This window comes from Xiphias gladius, chromosome 3 (assembly GCF_016859285.1).
Source record: "Xiphias gladius isolate SHS-SW01 ecotype Sanya breed wild chromosome 3, ASM1685928v1, whole genome shotgun sequence".
Taxonomy (NCBI): domain Eukaryota; kingdom Metazoa; phylum Chordata; class Actinopteri; order Istiophoriformes; family Xiphiidae; genus Xiphias; species Xiphias gladius.
The window spans coordinates 5,172,802-5,191,824 of NC_053402.1; the positions used below are offsets into that span (position 1 = coordinate 5,172,802).

The 19,023-nt window shown below is 38.0% G+C and overlaps 1 protein-coding gene across 4 annotated transcripts in view; it reads left to right on the plus strand.

The window, feature by feature from the left end:
• The window catches only part of sept12 (septin 12), a 77,210-nt gene that overhangs the window by 25,796 nt on the left and 32,391 nt on the right, over positions 1-19,023 (plus strand). Inside the window, exon 1 of one of the 4 annotated variants that reach the window (XM_040119019.1) lies at positions 12,533-12,574. The exons of the other annotated variants lie outside the window; for them this stretch is intronic. Within the exon in view, the coding sequence (XP_039974953.1) occupies positions 12,538-12,574 (37 nt within the window). The 5' untranslated portion in view covers positions 12,533-12,537. Of the gene's footprint in view, positions 1-12,532; positions 12,575-19,023 lie in introns of those variants that run through there. 4 annotated transcript variants of the gene reach the window in all.

Here is a 19,023-nt window from a genome sequence, read left to right on the forward strand (position 1 = left end):
TCATCATCAACCTGCCCAGACTAATGGTTTTTATAACACCATAAATAGTAGCTCAAGTCTGTTTTACCTAGTGCCCATTCTGCAGGCTCTTTATGTTCAGAGCAGTTGTACAGGCTGGCCGCTGATTGGAATGGGAAATGTTCCCCTCTTAAAGGTGCACTTGGCATTGTTACACATCGGTGGTTGCAAATGGTGGCAAAAGGGAACTTTTGTAAAATAAAGTATAAACTTTAATACACGGGAATTCTATAGAATACCATCAACTGCTGCGGATTTAATGATTGTGAACATGACCAGTGTAGTTCAGCTGAACATGTAAAAATGTGAAATTTATCTACAAGCAATGCATGAAAAACAGCATGTATGAAGAATAAAGCTGCCAGTAATAAATCAGTGGATCAATGAATGAACATCTTCTTGAGTTAAAATTGAGCTGCTATTTAGAGGAAATTCCCATTTTCAAATTTTATAATAGTTCTTTCCAGAAAACTTCAAATTATTAAGAAATTATTGGCAAATTAAGGACCTGTACCATAACCAAAGTTTGTTGTCTTTTTCAATTTTGGTGCATGACATATTATTATTATTAGATTATCTTTTCATTTTTTTTTCTTAAATCATAGCCTGTTTAAGTTAGAGAAATAGGCTTGTGACCCAATGGTTTGTAGTGCAATCCACAGCACTTGCAGTCACTTATGACTGACTCACAATCCACACATCAACTCTGAACAGTCCTGCAAATTTATTTGACGCCCACAAATGGCACTACAGCAATCTACATTTAAATGGCAATAACTCAGTAGCCTTAATCCTGACTCACTTCAAATTCTGCACAATTCATTCTTTGTACTAAGTCCAAATATTCCCAAACCAGATCTATGATTTTCAAAACATATGCATGGCTTTTTATCTTGAAATGACAAATTGAAAGGACTGTGGAGATTTGAGGGAGTTATGTGTTGAGTGCTTTCTGTGATCCTAATTGTTAAACATCTGGAGGTTATCCAGCTGCTGACCTCTGTGTGTGTGTGTGCGTGTGTGTGTGTGTGTATGTGTGTATGTGTGTGTGTGTGTGTATGTGTGTTGTTTTTACGTTTTGTTGTGGGCCTAGGGCCGCACAGTACTGTACTTAAGCTTTACAGTTTCCTGTTGATGTGAATTTAAGTACCACTCTGAGCAAAGCTCTCGAGCCTGACTCATCTCTAATAGACCCTTCAGTCTGTGGAAGTGAGTGTGGTCATATTCTTGAATATCCGTGTGTGTGTGTGTGTGTGTGTGTGTGAGTGTTTGTGTGGGTGTGTATGTATGTGTGTGCGCGCGCGCGCGCACGTGTGTGTGTGTGTGTGTGTGTGTGTGTGGGTGTGTGTGTTTGTGTCTAATGGGGGTTGGGGTGCAGACACTTGTTTGTAAGACAGCATCTTTGGTTTAATAGCGTTTTGATTAGATCCAAATGATAACATATTACATCACTGTGCATCACACATCAAAACCACATTAGTGAAAAAGCCAGGACCCAGGATTGAATGAACAGCAGAAACAGACTGAAGCAATTTGCACCGAACTTGGTGGAGGGATGGGGCATGGACCAGGGAAATTTTGAGGCAGATCTGTATGATTTACTATGAATTTATTTTTTTTCTCTGAAGTCTTGTGTATGTTGTTTGGCAGTGGCCTTGTCGGATGTTAATTTAATTAGTTACAAATTAGTTTGGAAGTAAACAAAAGTACGGTATCAACTGGGTCCTGCATCATTAAATAATCTGGCCCTGTTTTATACAAGGGCCATGTTTCAAAATCAAATCCTAACATTTGTATTTTTTTAGTTTACATTATGCTCATGTGGTAGATTTGCATGACAAAATTTGTGTTTCATCAAATTACCAAAAACTAAATGACATACACAAACCCTTTGGCTTGGTACTTTTCCAATGTAGGAGCACTGTTTGCTTTCTGGGTCTCTGATCAAAATATCAGGACATTTCCATTTACATGTGTAGTGGGTTGTCTGCTCTGTGTTTGATAGGAACTTGATAGGAATTTTTTTTCCTCCGGACCCAAAAAATACTCACCTGGTCATGTCCACAGACAAAGCCAGTGACCAGCTTCAAACACCGAATACTGAAATTTCATACTTACTTCCCATGATGACAACTGAGCCATCTCCATGACAACTGAGCAAATTTCACCCATTCATAAAGACAATGAGATGCACTTGAAAGCTTAAGGAAAAGCTATTAAGTGGACCATATATTAAGATATTTTTTTTTTCTCAAATGGTCAAGAATGAACCTTTACACATATTTAGCTAATACCTTACATACAGCCTTTCTTTTGCAGGAAGAACATGATTGCAGTTTGGAAAGTGTATTTTTTCCAACCAATGTTAGAAGTTCAGCAACAAAAAAATATGTTCTCTGTTCCACTATTTTTTTCCTGACATGTGCAAAATGTGTCTTAAACAGCCAAGCACCAGGTCTGATTTTTTGCACATTAGATGAAGTGTAGTTGGGCTCATTTACATTGTGGTGACAAAAAATTGTGCACCCCTGCATTTAATTTGCAGTAATAAATATCTCTCTTGTCTTGTTTACTAGTGAAAAAAAAAAAGCAATGAACCAACAATATTGCTTCAAATATTAACAGTTCACTCCAACAGTATGCACTGATGAGGACTGACATACCTTCATGGGCAATATTCCAAGCAAAAGTTCATACAGACACATACACTCCCTGTTTGTATTGGTGCTAAAGCTTTAGCTGAATGACCAACGAGAGTGACGAAATACGGAGACAAAAAATAAAAGAGAGATAGAAAGATAGATGGAGACACAGATGGAGCAAGTAACCTGTGTTCCTCTCAGCCTATCACCAGGCCATAAACCTCCTCTTGACTATGAGGAAATACCCAAGATAAGATGTTTACATTTTGGTGTTTCTATGTGTGTGTATGCTGCTGAATGTGTACATAGTCTTCTGTACCGCCAGAGTCCTGGGTGTGTCTGTTTGTCTGCAGTGTGTGCGAGTGCAGCCATATCAACTCCCTGACCCTCACAACGACCATTCTGTTAATGCTTCTGCACTTTTTCACACTTCACTCTGCCAACATAGAACGAGCACTTATTGTTCCTGTTCAGCCTTTTGCTTTATCACCTTGAAGATGATGTTGATTGATGTTACACTGTAGGTGGGATAACCTACATGGATAACAGCAAAGCAGAAGGAATTGGGTGGAAAGTCAAACAGTCGTCAGACAAACTTTTTAAACTGACCTTCAGACTTACCCAGAATTACAGTAAATGTGGGTGGAAAATATCCAAAATAAGCATCAAATCATGTAAATCTGTTAGCTAACATCATTTCATGTTGTAAACATCTATATTAAAAATCTAGTTGTGCATGTTGTGACTGAAAGTTAATCACTAAAACGGTTTTTCAGTTTGTACTAGTCTTCTTCTATGAAGGAGGATAATTAGCTAATGCCCTTTTCAGTGTTATCTTTCATAAACAGTCTTTGATGCTTAGTTTGTAAATTTTACGCTCTCTTTTCTGGTGTATAGAGTATGTTGGTGACATAAACCTAAGCTACACTTTGATTCTGCACTGAATACTGAGCTCAGCCTTGCAAAAACCATAAATCAACAATTAAAGAACTTAAGTAGCTCAGAAACAGAGGTTAAGTAAGACATATTTTAATAGTGTTACACATGTAGAGTCACAGTAAAGCCAAGAAATGGGAACCAAGACAAGAGTTTACAACATTGCTAGTGGCTCTGAGTGCCATCAAAATGACATCAAATAATCACAATGACAATGCTAATATTCTGATTTTTGGCAGGTGTAAGTTTACCCTTTTAAACCATCTTGGTTTAGCATGTTAGCACTAATATTTGCTACGACAAAAGCATAGCTACGACAAAGCATAGCTGAGGCTAATGGGAATGACACTAAGGACCACCTTAATTAATTTAGTACAGACATGATTGTCTGTTCCAAATTATAGCCCCAGTAGTTAAGACATTTCACACAAAACTTCATGGTGGAGGTAGAGGAAGAGTCAGGGGATCACTAAAGTCATTAGGCTTAATCCTGGATATCTTTAACACATTCAAGGTGATCCATCCAATAGTGCTTGAAATTTTTCAATCTGGACCCAAGTGATGGGGCGACTGACTGGCTGTCCCTGGAGGGGCCCCGTTGCTGTTAAAGCAGTGTCAGAGGTACTATATATGCACTGACTGAAAAAAAAGTTTTAAGCCATAATGCCACATTCCTAAAAGCATCTCACCAAAGCATGCAAGACTTTGTAATAACTTTGCTGACCCTCTGACCTTTCATCTAGCACCAACTTAGCTCAAAATATTCCTTTGACTAAAACTTTTCTTGAGGAAGTACCATAAAAAATGCTGTCTGGATTTCCATTACCTTTACAAATGATATCCATGTTCCTTAGAGGATAAATTCAAATGTTTTTGGTGACCCACTGACCATTTCTCTAGCACCACCATTACACCACTTAGTCTGCCTCTCAGTGTCTAGATGGAATCAACTGATTAAATAGAATTAAGCTCTATGGATAAACAGTGAAACAGCTTCAATTTCATTACTACAGTTCAGAGGACAATTGTAAATTCAACATGTGCCTCTTGTTTATATCTGCTTCAGTGTCTCCACTGAGTACTGTGTAAATTACCTACATCCATGTGAACAAAGGAGACTGATCTGTCCATTCAGATGTCAGCGCTGTCCCTTTTTGGGCCTATTGCTGCAGTTGTGTAAGAACAGATCAGAGTAAAAATTACCTTCAGCTCAGCATACACATATACAAAGATTTTACCTCTGACATGGTTTGTGCTTAAGTGAGAAAGGGGGAGAAACAGAGAGTGGTCTTTACTTTTTGTCTTCACTCTTTTCGCATGTCCAGTGACAATAGTACCCTTATGTCTTCCTCCATCACACACAAGAAAAAAGCCCTCACAAAGTACACATTTAGTACATGGAAACATGAGAGTGCACAAACAAACAACCCAAACAAACAAATGAACAAAAGTTACAAAAAAACTGGCGTGATGAAATTGTGTTCACTACACTCACACACTGCAAACACAATGGAAACAAAGTGTTCAGTGTCTTGTTCAAAGCCAAGGAAACACTTGGTCATTCACCACATATTTGCTGAATCTTACTATCATTGGACCTGTCATGGTCCAATCAGAATCCACTTTTTTTTTACTCTAAAGATGAGGGTTAGGTCTGTCTCCTTTGTGTAGTTGCATATTTAGCAACTTATTGGTGAAGTCACGATTGATTGAAACACAGTTAAAATGTGGATCAATAGTATTTTCTGAATGTGTGAGAAGATCTGGAAATTTTCTTCTTGGCTCTGACAGGTGTTTTTTGTATAATAGATACAGTATGTATGGTCAGAAAGTTTTACTTGGTCACATGACCTGCAATTTTGATTGTAGCCACTGTGCCAAAATTTCCTCACATTGTACTCTGTTGCTGGAGGCTTGGTTTATCCCTGCATTGGACTTAAGAGTGTTTTCCTTCAGTTTGCTAAAAACATGCTGGGATATGCTTCAGTCTCCTTGTGACAGTGAGCTTGAATAAGCAGGCGTGTAATACTCTGTTATGTTATATACTGTACATAATAGAATGCCAGACCTGTCGCCAGTCTTGACATAATCTAACTGTGGTTGCTAAACTATGCCTATGAATAAGAAACCATGTTAATGTGGCTTTGGTTGCAACTGTACACCTTAAGTACAATGAACACCTCAGACACTCTGTCTTACCCATATTTGTTGTTAATAGTTGCATAGATGAGTGTACGAAGGTTAGGCATAATCAGCATGTTTGAATGCAAAAACATTCTTTTATCTGTCTAAGAGTAAGGCAGAAAGGAATCCTTTTGCAGAGCCACTATTAAGGGAAACATGATGCCTCCATTAGTAATTGCACTAGCCTAAACATGTTACCATACCAGCATAAAATATCACATGTAATGTCACAAGAAAATGTATGAATTCCAACAAGGACAGACTGAGTGCTGGTATATACTGGTTAATGCTTACCTGAGGGTTAGGTTTTACAGGGTGGACCTAAATCAACCAAAGGGACAGTCCACCAGAAAACGTTCGATGGTTGGCTGAGAGATAAAAACAGCAACTATAATTGTCACGTGGTAACATGCTGTCCTTGATCTGTTCTTTCTGTGAAAATTATATGCATTCTATCACATTTTTGCTGTGCTTTCAACAGTTTCTGTTCTTGTATAGAGACCACCACACAGTGAGACACTCATGTATGTAAGAAAACCAAGATTTAAAGTGTAAAACCCTTCATCCAGTTGCTAGTGGCTAAAATGTTGTTACTCCACAATATGAAGTAAACATGCTGGTATATAACCAGATGTTTAGACAGAAAACAGCTGCATTGGTGGAGCTATGTTGTTTAAGCTATCGGTGACCCATGAAATACAATTAAAGAGGTCCAGTTTTTAGCAACAGATCTGTGACTTTGAATCAAATTCCAAAACACAGCACAGAGGCTTGTGATACTCAACAGACTTACATTTGTATGCATTTGACAAGCCAACATAGCACCTTGCCTAATGATGTCATGTTGTGGCAAAAGTTGAGCAAGGTTGAACTTTTTTCCCGCATGACCCGGCTTTTTTTTGTTTGTTTTTGTTTCAGTGTAAAACAGCAATGTGTAAAACACTTTAATAATTACAGCCTGAATTATCATAATTTGAAGCATTAGGTCTGTTATAACCAGAGAAAGACACTAATGCATACACTTACCAATCACTTTATTAGGAACACGTGTACACCTGCTTATTCTTGCAGTTATCCAATCAGCCAATCATGTAGCAGCAGTGAAGTACATAAAATCATGCAGATACAGGTCAGGAACCTCAGTTCTCATCAATCATCAGAATGGGGAAAAATGTGATCTCAGTGACCCTGCCAAGATTGTTGGTGCCGGATGGGCTGGTTTGAGTATTTCTGAAACTGCTGATCTCCTGGGATTTTAACACACAACAGTCTCTAGAGTTTACTCAGAATGGTGTCAAACAACAATAAAAAACATCCAGTGAGCAGAAGTTCTGTGGATGGAAATGCCTTGTTGATGAGAGAGGTCAGAGGAGAATGGCCAGGCTAGTTGGAACTGATAGAAAGTGTATGGCAACTCAGATAACCACTCTTTACAACTGTGGTGAGCAGAAAAGCATCTCAGAATGCACAACACGTTGAATATTGAGGTGGATGGGTTACAACAGCATTACAACCGCGTCTGGTTGCAGCCAGCCAAGAACAGAAATCTGAGGCTGCAGAGGACACAGGACTGGAAAAATATAGCCTGATCTGCTGAATCTTGATTTCTGCTGAGGCCCGCAGATGGTAGAGTCAGATTTTGGCATCCACAGCATAAATCCATGGACCCAACCTGCCTTGTGTCAACAGTCCAGGCTGGTGGTGGTGTAATGGAATGGGGAGTGTTTTCTTGGCACATTTTGGGCCCCTTAATACCAAATGATCTTGGTTTGCATGCCACCGCCTATTTGAGTTTGTTGCTGACCATGTGCATTCTTTTATGGCCAAAATTTACCATTTTTACTGTTACTTAATTATGGCTACTGTCAGCATAATAATGCTCCATGTCACAAAGCAAAAGTCATCTCAAACTGGTTTCATGAACAAGACAATGAGTTCAGTTTCTTCAGTGGCCTCAGTCACCAGATCTGAATCCAATTCAACACCTTTGGGATGTGGTAGAACAGGAGATTGGCAGCATGAATGTGCAGCAGACAAATCTGCAGAAATGATGTAATGTTTTCTCGTGGAATCCATGCCACAAAGAATTTAGGCTGTTTTGAGAGCAAAGGGTAGTTCATATCAAGTATTAGTATCATGTTCCTAATAAAGTGCTTGGTGAGTGTATGCTTTATAGGCAACTAAACAGTAAAAAACTGTGGAAGTTGCTGGGAACAACTCTGACATGAATGCTAGTGACTGTGAACATCCACAGCAAATTACATGGAAATCGCATCACTAATTTTCAAGATTCCTCATCATGAAAAAAAGTGCTGGTCATTATGCTAAATTTGGCCTGACTGTGGTGATGGAGGATAAGGACAGAAGGTCACCTACATCATTAGGAATCATCTGCTGGGGACCAGTAGCTTTCACTGGGCCAATGAGTTGTATGGACAGGGTGACTGATACCCAGAGCTGAATATGATCACCTAGCAGTCATGTTGTTTTAATTGTGTTTGTCAGTGTCTTTTAGATAACATGTTTGTGTTTCAGCACAACATACAGTATATGTCTTACAGCTTATGAATGTCTTTTCCACATGTACCATCATTAATATGCTGTGTTGCTCCAAAGTAGACACACAGATCTTATTTAGAGCAAAACAACAAGAACGTTTAGAGTAAGGAGTGAGTGGGCTGAGAAAAACATTCCTGTAAGAAAAGATCCTTATTCTATATGTTGTTGTTCTCATTGTTTATGTGTGAGATAGTTTAATTTTGCTTCACAGAGAGTTTACAGATAGCTTAGATAAATGCCACACATTCAGCACAGTATATCTCAGCTACTATCGCTGACGTTTCTCTCTTTGTGTGTGTGTGTGTATGTGTGTTGGACAGATACAGATTTTGCAGGTGTACTTTTTCACCACTTGGGGGAAGCACTGAAGCCTTGTGGAATTCACCATCATCATAAAGAGCAGTAGCTCTTAAAGATGGGTGCTTCATCATGTCCCACAGGCTTTCCAGCCACAATAATATAAGAATGACTGTTGTAGTCCGTGGTTCCAGTCTCCTAACTGTTACCTCCCCACATATACAACAGACTTTATGCTATTCAATAAATAAAAAAAAAAAAATTCAAAAAAAATTTACAATAGACGAAGTCCTTCTTGATTAGTTTTGAATATTTTCAGCTCTTAAAACTTTCTGATTGCAGTCATTGACACAAACAACAAAGAAATACTGATATTTGATATTTGAAATACTGGTTTAAATGCTAGTTAAAATCGTACTTTAAACTAACATGAGCTCAATATAGACCAGGCAGATAGTGGGTAAAACGTGGTTATAACTTTAGCCTGACATCTGACAGCAGTCACTGCGGTCAATCACCTGATTGTGACAGATTAAGCCATTTTCTTTTCGGCCAACATTACAATGTGTTGTGTTAATAATTACAAAGCGAAACATACAATTTGACAATGTACAATGTAGTTACTATGTGTTGAGTAAAGAAATCACTTCACTAATTAAATATGTGTCCTTTTCTGTGTGATATAGCACGACTGCTTGTTTTCCAAGAAACATAAAATTATATTTGATAAAAGTGGAAAACTGCACACTCTTCCAGTATCTGCTTGCACATCTCCACACACCTGCCTCAGTGCTGTGTTCAGGGGGTGAGATTGTCGAATTGTCTGTTTCCCTCCAGTTCAGCAGTTGGAGAACGGCTTTCAGTCATCATTAGACAATCTAAAAGCACTATGTTTGAAACATACTGAGGACTTTTGGGATGGCATGGTAGATTTCACTGCTGATGCTAGGCCAAGAGGAATACTCTCTCTAGTCTGAGAATGTAACACAGTACATTTACTCAAGCATTTCCATTTTACGCTACTTCATCCATTTACTCCGTTACATTTTACAGGGAAATAGTATACTTTTACTTTGACTGCTATAAGTACTGGTTATTTGGTTAATTTTCATACAAAACATATGACCAGCTTCTCAATGAAGAAATCTCCTTCTCCTCTCCTTCTCCTTTGAGAAATTTTATTCTGTAATTCAGTCCTTATTTTCTTCTGACAGTGAAAAAGAAACAGCCAGTTTAGTCTGGATATTTCAGCCTGTTGTCAAAGCAGATCAACTTTAAGAAATTTCTAAAATCAGCATCATAATTCTACTTTCACTACTGCCACAATCTGCTTATTCTTTCATTATTGTTTGATTTCTAGACATTTTTAAACAAGTTAATTTTTTATAAAATAAGTAAAATAAGGGTTTTAGGACTCGGTTGTAGACAAAAATGTCTACAGCCAAAAAATGTGATTGACTAAGGTTTGATTCATTGTATGGTATCAGTTAACACTAGTTAATTAATATCAACTCCTGTTATGACACCATCATTTTACCTTCAAGGATACTGAGTACATGAAAATTAACAGTTCATGATCATACATGATGACTGACTGGGGGCAGCAAAGCAAACGTTTGAATGTAAATTTATTTTTATACTAGACTCAATCAGTGCAGTAATTGTGAACATTATTTGAAAAGGTTAGTTTAATATAAGATAAGGTTTTGCAGGAAGTACAGCAGGTTATTATTAAGCTGTGTCAAACTTGAATTCAATTTAATGGTACGAGGTCTTTCTCATGTGTATCCAATACAAATCCAATAGACATTTCAAATATCTACAGAATATTCAGTAGTTATTGGATACGTCACATGATCATGCAGGGGAAATTCACAGCCGTACTTTTGTAGTGTGGGATGAAGGAGTGGGATGGGAATTTGAAGTATCTGGGAATTATATAATGTGGGGGATGTAGGAATGCTGTCACCTCTCAGTGTTCCGCAAAGTCATGCTGTCAGCTCTTTGTCATTTATAGGAAGAAAAATGAACACAGGACTGTTCAAATTCATCACTGCAGCAGAGGAAACACACTGAGAAAAGAAATGCAACAAGACAGGGGAAAGAGATAATTGTCCTGCTATCCATTTCAAAACAGAAAGTCCATCACACGTCAGAAATTGCAATGTGATTTTTTTTTTTTTCCATTTCAATCTGTATATAAAGGAAGAAGATCTGAATCGGATCTGATGAAACAGAAGTCTGTCTTAAAACAATGCTCACATACCCTTATGCACAGTGAATCAGTTTTTCATTACTGTAACCATTCCTCCAGGTCCATACTGTCCAAATTTAACTTTGGAAGAAACTCCCTTGATTTGTCTGACTCAGACTGCCACGCAGCCACATTTTTTTCAAATTCAAACTTGTCGTCTTCAGACCCAAGTGATGTTGCCTCAAGTGACATCAAGTGACGGAGCTAATCATGGCCACTCTAGACAATTATGTGCTTCCAACAAATGCAAAACAAATACGTGTCTAGTCTGGTCAACCAGTCAGGGGATTTTCACCATGGACGACAGGAGGTTCATCTTAGAAGTTGAAGGTGGTGTATGACACCACAGATCCTTTTTAGAAAGACAACACCAGAAAGGAAAGGCTTAGAATTTAATTACATTTTCAAGGCACAGCGGAAGGTGAGTATAACCTAGTAATTAGCTACCATATAAAAACGCGATTTTCTCCGACTTAATGAATGCAACTTGTACAGTCAAGTACTTGCACAGAGCCAGTAGTAACTTGTAGTTATCCATCTTGAATATATAAATATAAATATAAAATGATTATTACAATGAATGTATTTTTAGCAACCAAAACATGTAGTTCATAACTGGACTTAACTGTATTAAATATGTCTGTAGGCTACTGCACAACAAAGTAGGAAATAACAATAATAAACACAATTGAAACAGACAAAAAAAAGAGTCAACTACGCAGAATACTTAACCATGGTAGAAGCACAAAAATCAAGGAAAAATTACCAAATCAGCAGGTCAACAAAATCTGTTAGATAAGATGCTCCGCTTCTGAAACACTCCCAGTGGGGTATGAAGCCATGCAGGGGGCAGAACAAAAACCACGTCACACCTTTTAGCTCATAGTTTTGTTTTTGACAGAGTGCAGACTCCACTTTTATCAATCTTGTTTCTAGCAGCAGCAGGCAGCTGTTTTCAGAGAAAAAGCAGTAAAAAGCCACTGTCCGCTACCTGCTCAGCAGCAAACTGCACATGGACACAGTTAGATACTAGCTGGTGAACATAGTGGAGGATTTAGCAGCTAAAGAGCCACATATTTCCCTCAGGAGTTGGTATAGACCAAAATAAGGGCTCAATGAGAGTGAATACTGGACTTCGATTCATCACAAACACATAAAAACCACTCCAAATGAATGTTAATGTTGTTCTGTGTTGGATATGTAAATAGACAACTGTTTGCTAACATGTTCAAAATAATGGCTGGCAATATCTCATCTGTTGTGTTTTCAGCTTGTTCTTTTGCCTCCAAATGCCCAAAAATCAATTAATACAGCTTTAAAATCAGGAAGAATAGGGGGGGAAACATGTACAGACTGTGCTGGTATTTATTACTTTTCATTCTATTGAATTAAATTTTTTCCCACTGTTTGCTATACACAATTTCTGCATGATACAAACTATGCAGATTAAAAGCTTGTGGTGTTGAGACATAGTTATATAGCTGGCAGAAGATCTAACCAGGAAACAGTTTCCCTCACAGGCCAGGAAATGCATCATCCTCAAACACACACACACACACACACACACACACACACACACACACACGCACACACAATGCCACGCCCCTCCACACACAAGCAGTAAAACAACATCCTGCCCAGTTATATATGTCTGTCACTGCTGACTGCTGTGTCTCCACACCAGGTAAAGAACAGCTCTGCCCTTCCTGTTTTCAGCCCCTTAAACAGCTTACAACTGGACCTCAGTCCTCTGTGTTACATGAGCTTGACTTCTTTTCATGTGCTGCTTTATGCTGTTAGTCAGGCACATGTTGTTCTGTGGTGAAAGTGTTTCAGGGTTGGCACTTCAGATCTGAACATGTGAAAACTAGTGTGCATGCTTGTCAGCTGTGAGTGTGTTGGCATCTTAGAACAGGGAACAGTATATTGATAACATTTTAAAAATAGTAAAAACAGAAATGTAATGGTTATTGGGAATAAGAGTCATGAAATTGTGATAGAAAGGACTTTTCCCAACTTTTTAATGCTTTTTGAAGATTTGTATTAATGGTAATTGTAGTGTTGGTTCAATGATTGGAACATTGTTATTGTATTTTTTTTTTAAAGCACATTTCACAACACCTATTCACAACACCAAGCTGTGTACTTGACAGTTCTATGAGTGTGGACGGGATTCTCTGATGCTTCTGCAAGAGCTGAAGTGAAAATCAAGGAAATCATTTTCATAATAGTTACACTTCCCTGTTTTTCTTCTATGAAACGTTGATCTTTTCCTGTGTGTGAAGATACATTTCTATCTATTTTCTGACTTGTGAGACAGTAGTTGGACACTTTTCAAGTGTCAAAAAATAGACATCATTAATTTGATTTGGGGGAACATCCATCAGCAGAAGATAATCTTTTATCTTTATGAATCTATAAGAAAATAAATGTACTCCATGTCAAACCACATCACATATACCCTGGACAGGTCTCCACTCTATCACAGGACTGACACACAGAGACAAACAACCGGTGACGCTTACAATTACACCTATGGGCAATTTCGAGTCACCAATTAACCTAACCTGTATGTCTTTGGACTGTGGTAAGACGCAGGAGTACCCAGAGGAAACCGTTTCCGTGAGTAAGGAGAGATAGTTGCTTCGCAGTAAGAAAAAAGTAACCTCAACTTCACACCAAGACCACATGCCAGTGGTGGTGTGTAACCTCTGCATAGAGACAGAGACTCGACCAGTGTTCACACCACCAGAGCCCACTGACAAAACTATGGTAAAATGTTATTTGATAATGATGAAGGCATGTTTCCCTAAATAATCTTCATGCTAAAATAATCATCGATTCCGATTTAACAACATTTGTAAGCTTGATGTGTTTCCCAAAAATGTTGTACTGTAAAATGCTCTTAGAAATTACCATAGATTAATGAGCACTTCCTGACTTCTTGTAGAAGGCTGAGAGAGACTTATGAAGCTCTGGTACCTGCTCAAGCAATTGCAAACTACATGTGTCAGTCACTGCTACTACTGCTACTACTACTTTTATTGTATTAGTACTTGTCCTGGTTGTAAGTATTGGTACCTCTGATTTCAGGGGGGAAATTAAAGTATTTTTCATAAATTTCATTCAAATTTACCAATATTATATAATCTGAATATTTAATAAAATGTCCAAAGTTACTGAACAACATCAAAAAAATGCTTTCATATAATTAAATAAATAATACAGACATAAAACGTAAACTTGACATAATTATTGGCACCCTTCTGATGAATTTAAATTAATTCCTCAAATAAAATAAAAAGCAAATAAGACTCACGTGTGCTTCATTTTCAGTGTTCACATGACCTGACTTAACCAATGAATGATGGTTTTACTGCTGATTGTTTCTGGTTTCTTTTTCACCATGGTGAAGATTTTGTGAATATATTATTTCACTATTATACAAGTTTTGTTTTTTTATTTTCTTTTGTGAGGTAACCTTGAACATTTTATTAAAATATTTTGATTACACAAAATTGGTTAATTTTCATTTTTTTCTGAGGATATTCTAAATTCTGTTCTTTAAATTCAGGGGTGCCTGTAATTTCAACCAATACTGTAAATGTAAATCTCATCTATATTTGTTTTTTATTGTAACAGCTGATAGAACTAAGTTACATTATGATTGACAAGTCCTAACCAAACACAAAAAACTGATTGGAGTCCTGTGATAGAGACAGCATTTGGTTACACCTATAATATTATATCAATGTCTTCTGGCTGAAATACCACATTTCCTTATGTTCTGTTTTTCTTTGAGGGGGCATTTAGCCACTGCAGATGTGTTATTTGCATCTTCTTTGATAGACAGTTTTCATTTACTAATGCTGCATTAGTAATACTGCAGAAATAATGACAATATCAAACTTACAAGAATATCACTGCTTGATTTGAGATTTAATTTGGGCTTGAGGGCAGCATCTACGTTGAGCAGGAACTAAATCGATTAACTAAGTTGGCTTTCATAAAACTACTTTCACCCAGTAACATGTATCATAAGGCAGCAAGCTGACAGCTCTGACTTTCATATAGAACAATTCCAAGTGTAAAGAGGTACTGTCTTTTTTGCTTTAAATTTGGTTGATGGTTCAATTTTAATATATTTTAGGAGACTATTATTGTTAGACATTGTAATATGTTAATAAGAATAAACACTGAAAATGATTCCTTCTGGAAAAACATGCAGAAGAGGTTGCAGTTTTAAGTAGTGTCTGCAGGTCTTCTTCTTAGAATGCATACAGCTCCAAAAACCTCCACCAATCAGACGTTAAAACAACCTGTATGTGGCCTGAAAAGTGAAACCTTGGGGGAAAAGTCCTCAAATCAATCACTGCTGGGGGTCCACAATAATAACTGAAGTTGACCCAGATTACTTTCTCATCAGCATTTTCATCAACTCAAAGCTTGATAGAGGAGGACAACATTCACAGAGATTTTACTGCTAAAACCAAAACCAGAAATGTTGGGCAGTCAAAAATAGAAATTTGAAAAGGTAGAGATATGAGAGGGAAGAAAGTTATAAAAGCAGAGGAGGTAGGGAGGGTGAAAATGGGGGCTGTGAGTCTCTTTAAAGAATCCCAGGTGAATTCAACTAATTGGTTTTATAGGTCAAAGCCTCTTGTAGTGGCAGCAGCCCTACACATCCATCCCATGCTAACTGGCAGTTCAGCCACTGCTTGTGGGGGCGTAGTCCTTCACCTCTCAGGGATTAGTGGAAGCTCCTTGGGCCATTTGCATGTGAATGGATCCTGTAGCTGCTTTTAGCCCCCCCGTCTCTCAGCCTTTCTCCACTCCTCCTGATATCTGGGAGAACCAGAGAGAGGGTGAGGGAGAGAGGCGGTCAGAGAGGGAAAGAGAGAGTACAGGATTGTCACTGCAAACAGACTTTGCAAAAAGAGGGGTGTAGAAAGCAAAGTGAGTTCTTCCATCTCAGTCTTTTTTAGAGAACCCTTCACTGCCTACCAGGAAGTCCCACAACTGGCTGTTGTGAATGAGAGAAGGTAGGAATTTTTGTGTTTCTCTCATTGTCCATGGATATCAATGGGGTACGCTCAGTCTCCTGGGCTAACAATGATGGCTGACAGGACTGGTCCACTTTGGTGGTCAGAATGAGGGTTGGGGGTGGGGGTTATCAGGTCTCAGCTAGCTTCTTACTGTTGAATCCAACAGATCCTTAAAGTCAGGGCTGGTGCTTGAAACCGAAGTGCACTGTGGCTTGCAAGAATCAGAAAGTGCGATAAGTTCTGCTTTGTTTTTCAAGATGTTTAGGTTTTAAAGAGGCATGTACAAACTGAATGCTGTAGTATCTATGAATACCAAGAACATTTTAATTTACCTGCTTCTCTGGTTATTAGTATACCACTCTTTGTAACATGTTCCATATGTCCATACTGTATAATATGTAATGCATAAATATTGATCTTTTATTCATTTATTTATTTACATACTATCTATCAATATTAACTGCTGTTCTTTTGACACCCTTAAAGACTTTTCATTAGGTTATTTTTTTCACATATGCATTAATTCTCCATTTTAGTATATAATAAATAATAATAAATACAGTAAGGCTGCAACTAAAATTATTTTCAGTATCAATTAATTTGCAGATTTTTCTCTTGATTAATCATATGCTCAACCAACCATCAACTGTTTGGCATTTTTTCTTCAAAGCCAACTTGATTATGCGCTTATCATTAATATTTGTAGGTTAAATTTCTATCGATCAACTAAATGATTAATCAGCTAATTGTTACAGTGCTAGAACATTTGATACATGGTATACATTTCAGTTGAACCCATTTCTTCAGCAATTCATGTCTCTCTTATCATCCTCATTTTTATGTGAGATTTTGCATTGATGAATACATCAAAGGGTAACATGATAACAATATTCTCATCAAAATAGTGTTTAAGGTAAGGGAATACTCACTACAACAAAATCTGATGAGTCACAAAACAAGGGCAGACAGGTTGGTAACAAATCCCCAGATTAACCAAATTTATTAGGAAGAGGAAATGATGTACGATAAATTATAACCCAAATAGTTCTAAACATCCAACACGGTGTACAGACCCACTTCCTGCTTCTACTCTGACCTGCTGTACTTACTGTAGTTGCAAGCACACAGTTGTCCTGTGCAATGAAAGATTAATAGCAACATTTCAGCTGCACTTGTTTGGACAGTTTGACCTCTATATAAAGTGGTTTAGATAATCTGGATAAAGTTTTGGTTTGTTTCCAACCTGCCTGATCATCTGACTGCTCATGTTTGATGCCTTGTTGGGGTTTTTCCATGGGCCCAGTTTGGTCTACTTTAGCCTCACTGTGCCAAGCTCTGCCATGATGACATACCTTTCCACTGCAGCTTCACAGCAGGGGACAGCTGCACTGTTGTCCTGCTTGGTAGCAGGACTGACCACATCCAACCCATGACAGTCTCCTGCATTCAGTTGTGTCCTCAGCTGCTAAATTCATGTTGGGCTGTGCCAGTGACCAGAAAGAAATCTCTGTTTTTAAAAGTCTCTCTGCGTTCAGCTCTGAGTCTGTCTTTTGTTTCTACCTGAATCTCAGTGGTTTGGAGTTTAGTTTCTCTCTTTTGTTCCTCTTTATACTTTCACATATCCGCCTTATTTTACTGTTTATTGATCAATTTCATCCGGATTGCAGCCGTGTTAACATAATGCTGGTGCAAACCCAACCTTACCCATTGTTATTGCTTCAAATTAAAAGTTTTCCACTGGTTATAAAAAATGCAATGTGTTTGTCACAGAGTTAGCAGAGCTATTGTGCAATAAAAAGAGGTCTAATCAGTGAGATATGGGCATATTATGTCTTGTGTGGTCAGTGGATCAGATTTAAATATTGCAGGTAGGAATAGTACAAACAGAAATAGCCACGGTGAGTTTGAAAAGAGCTCCAGGCAACCTTGCTTTGTGGCAAAATGGGAAAACTCTCACACCATACCAATGTGGTTCAACTGCATATCACATAAGACCTAAGTTGACATAAACTGGAATTGTCATTAATAAGTGTTAACTTATAACTGTTTTTAGATGAGATAAATAGAAATAACCATCCCATATTTAATTGTATTAAACCAGGCATATATGATCATATTTTTTATAAACCCCCAGCAGGTTGTTCAACAAATCCACATCCACATTTAGAGATAAGTTGAGCCATCTGGTTGCCATCTTTGTTCTGGTTAAAGGAGTTGCACTCTGTGAGATGTCACTGTACACTACTCTGACCAGTGATAACATGGGAGGGTATTATTCTATGACTCTGATGTGTTGATAATACTAATATGTATTAGCCAATATTCCTCTATGTTAATTAAGATTATTATTATGTTTATCTCTGAATCTGTCATATCAACTGTCAACTGTATTGTTTGAGGCCAGTGTGCTGGGAAGATTATTTTAGTAGTAATCAGAGCTTTATTGGTCATTGTTTTTACGTAGGTTAATTCCTATTCTTGTTTATATCACAATAGGTCTTATTTTTCCCTCCTCATTAACTCAAGATGTGTATTCCGGAGTTGTGAACTTAAAACTTACTTGAAAAGTCATTAGCACATTTACCTCAATGACAGGTGTTTTTTGTGCAACCCTTACAATGGAAAACTGTGTGTGTGTGTGTGTGTGTGTGTGTGTGGTTCTGTCCTACTCATGTGCAGTCTGTCTGAGGTAGTCTGTCACCAGAAGGTAAAGCCTGGTACATTTATGAACTATAACAGCAGCTGCTCAGAAATGAGGAGCTGGATTGTTTTGATGTTGGTCAGCAGAGCTGCAGCTTTGTAATAGAGTTGAGTTCAGATGAAGCAGGGGACTTCACTAGCGGGCTGTTCACACGTATGGACTCAAAAATTGGGACAGTGATTGGCTGCTATTTATTAGCCTCTTTTAAACAAAGATCCTGCTATACTGAGAAGACCCCTCATTATGCCGGCTTTGCTTGTTTACGCTGAACCAAACAGAGCTGGCATAATGCTGCCCTTAGTGTGTGACCAGAGACTGCCTACTACTTTCTGTCTGTGTGTATGAATGTAGTGTAAGCCATACCGCTCAATACTTGTGGGCATGTAG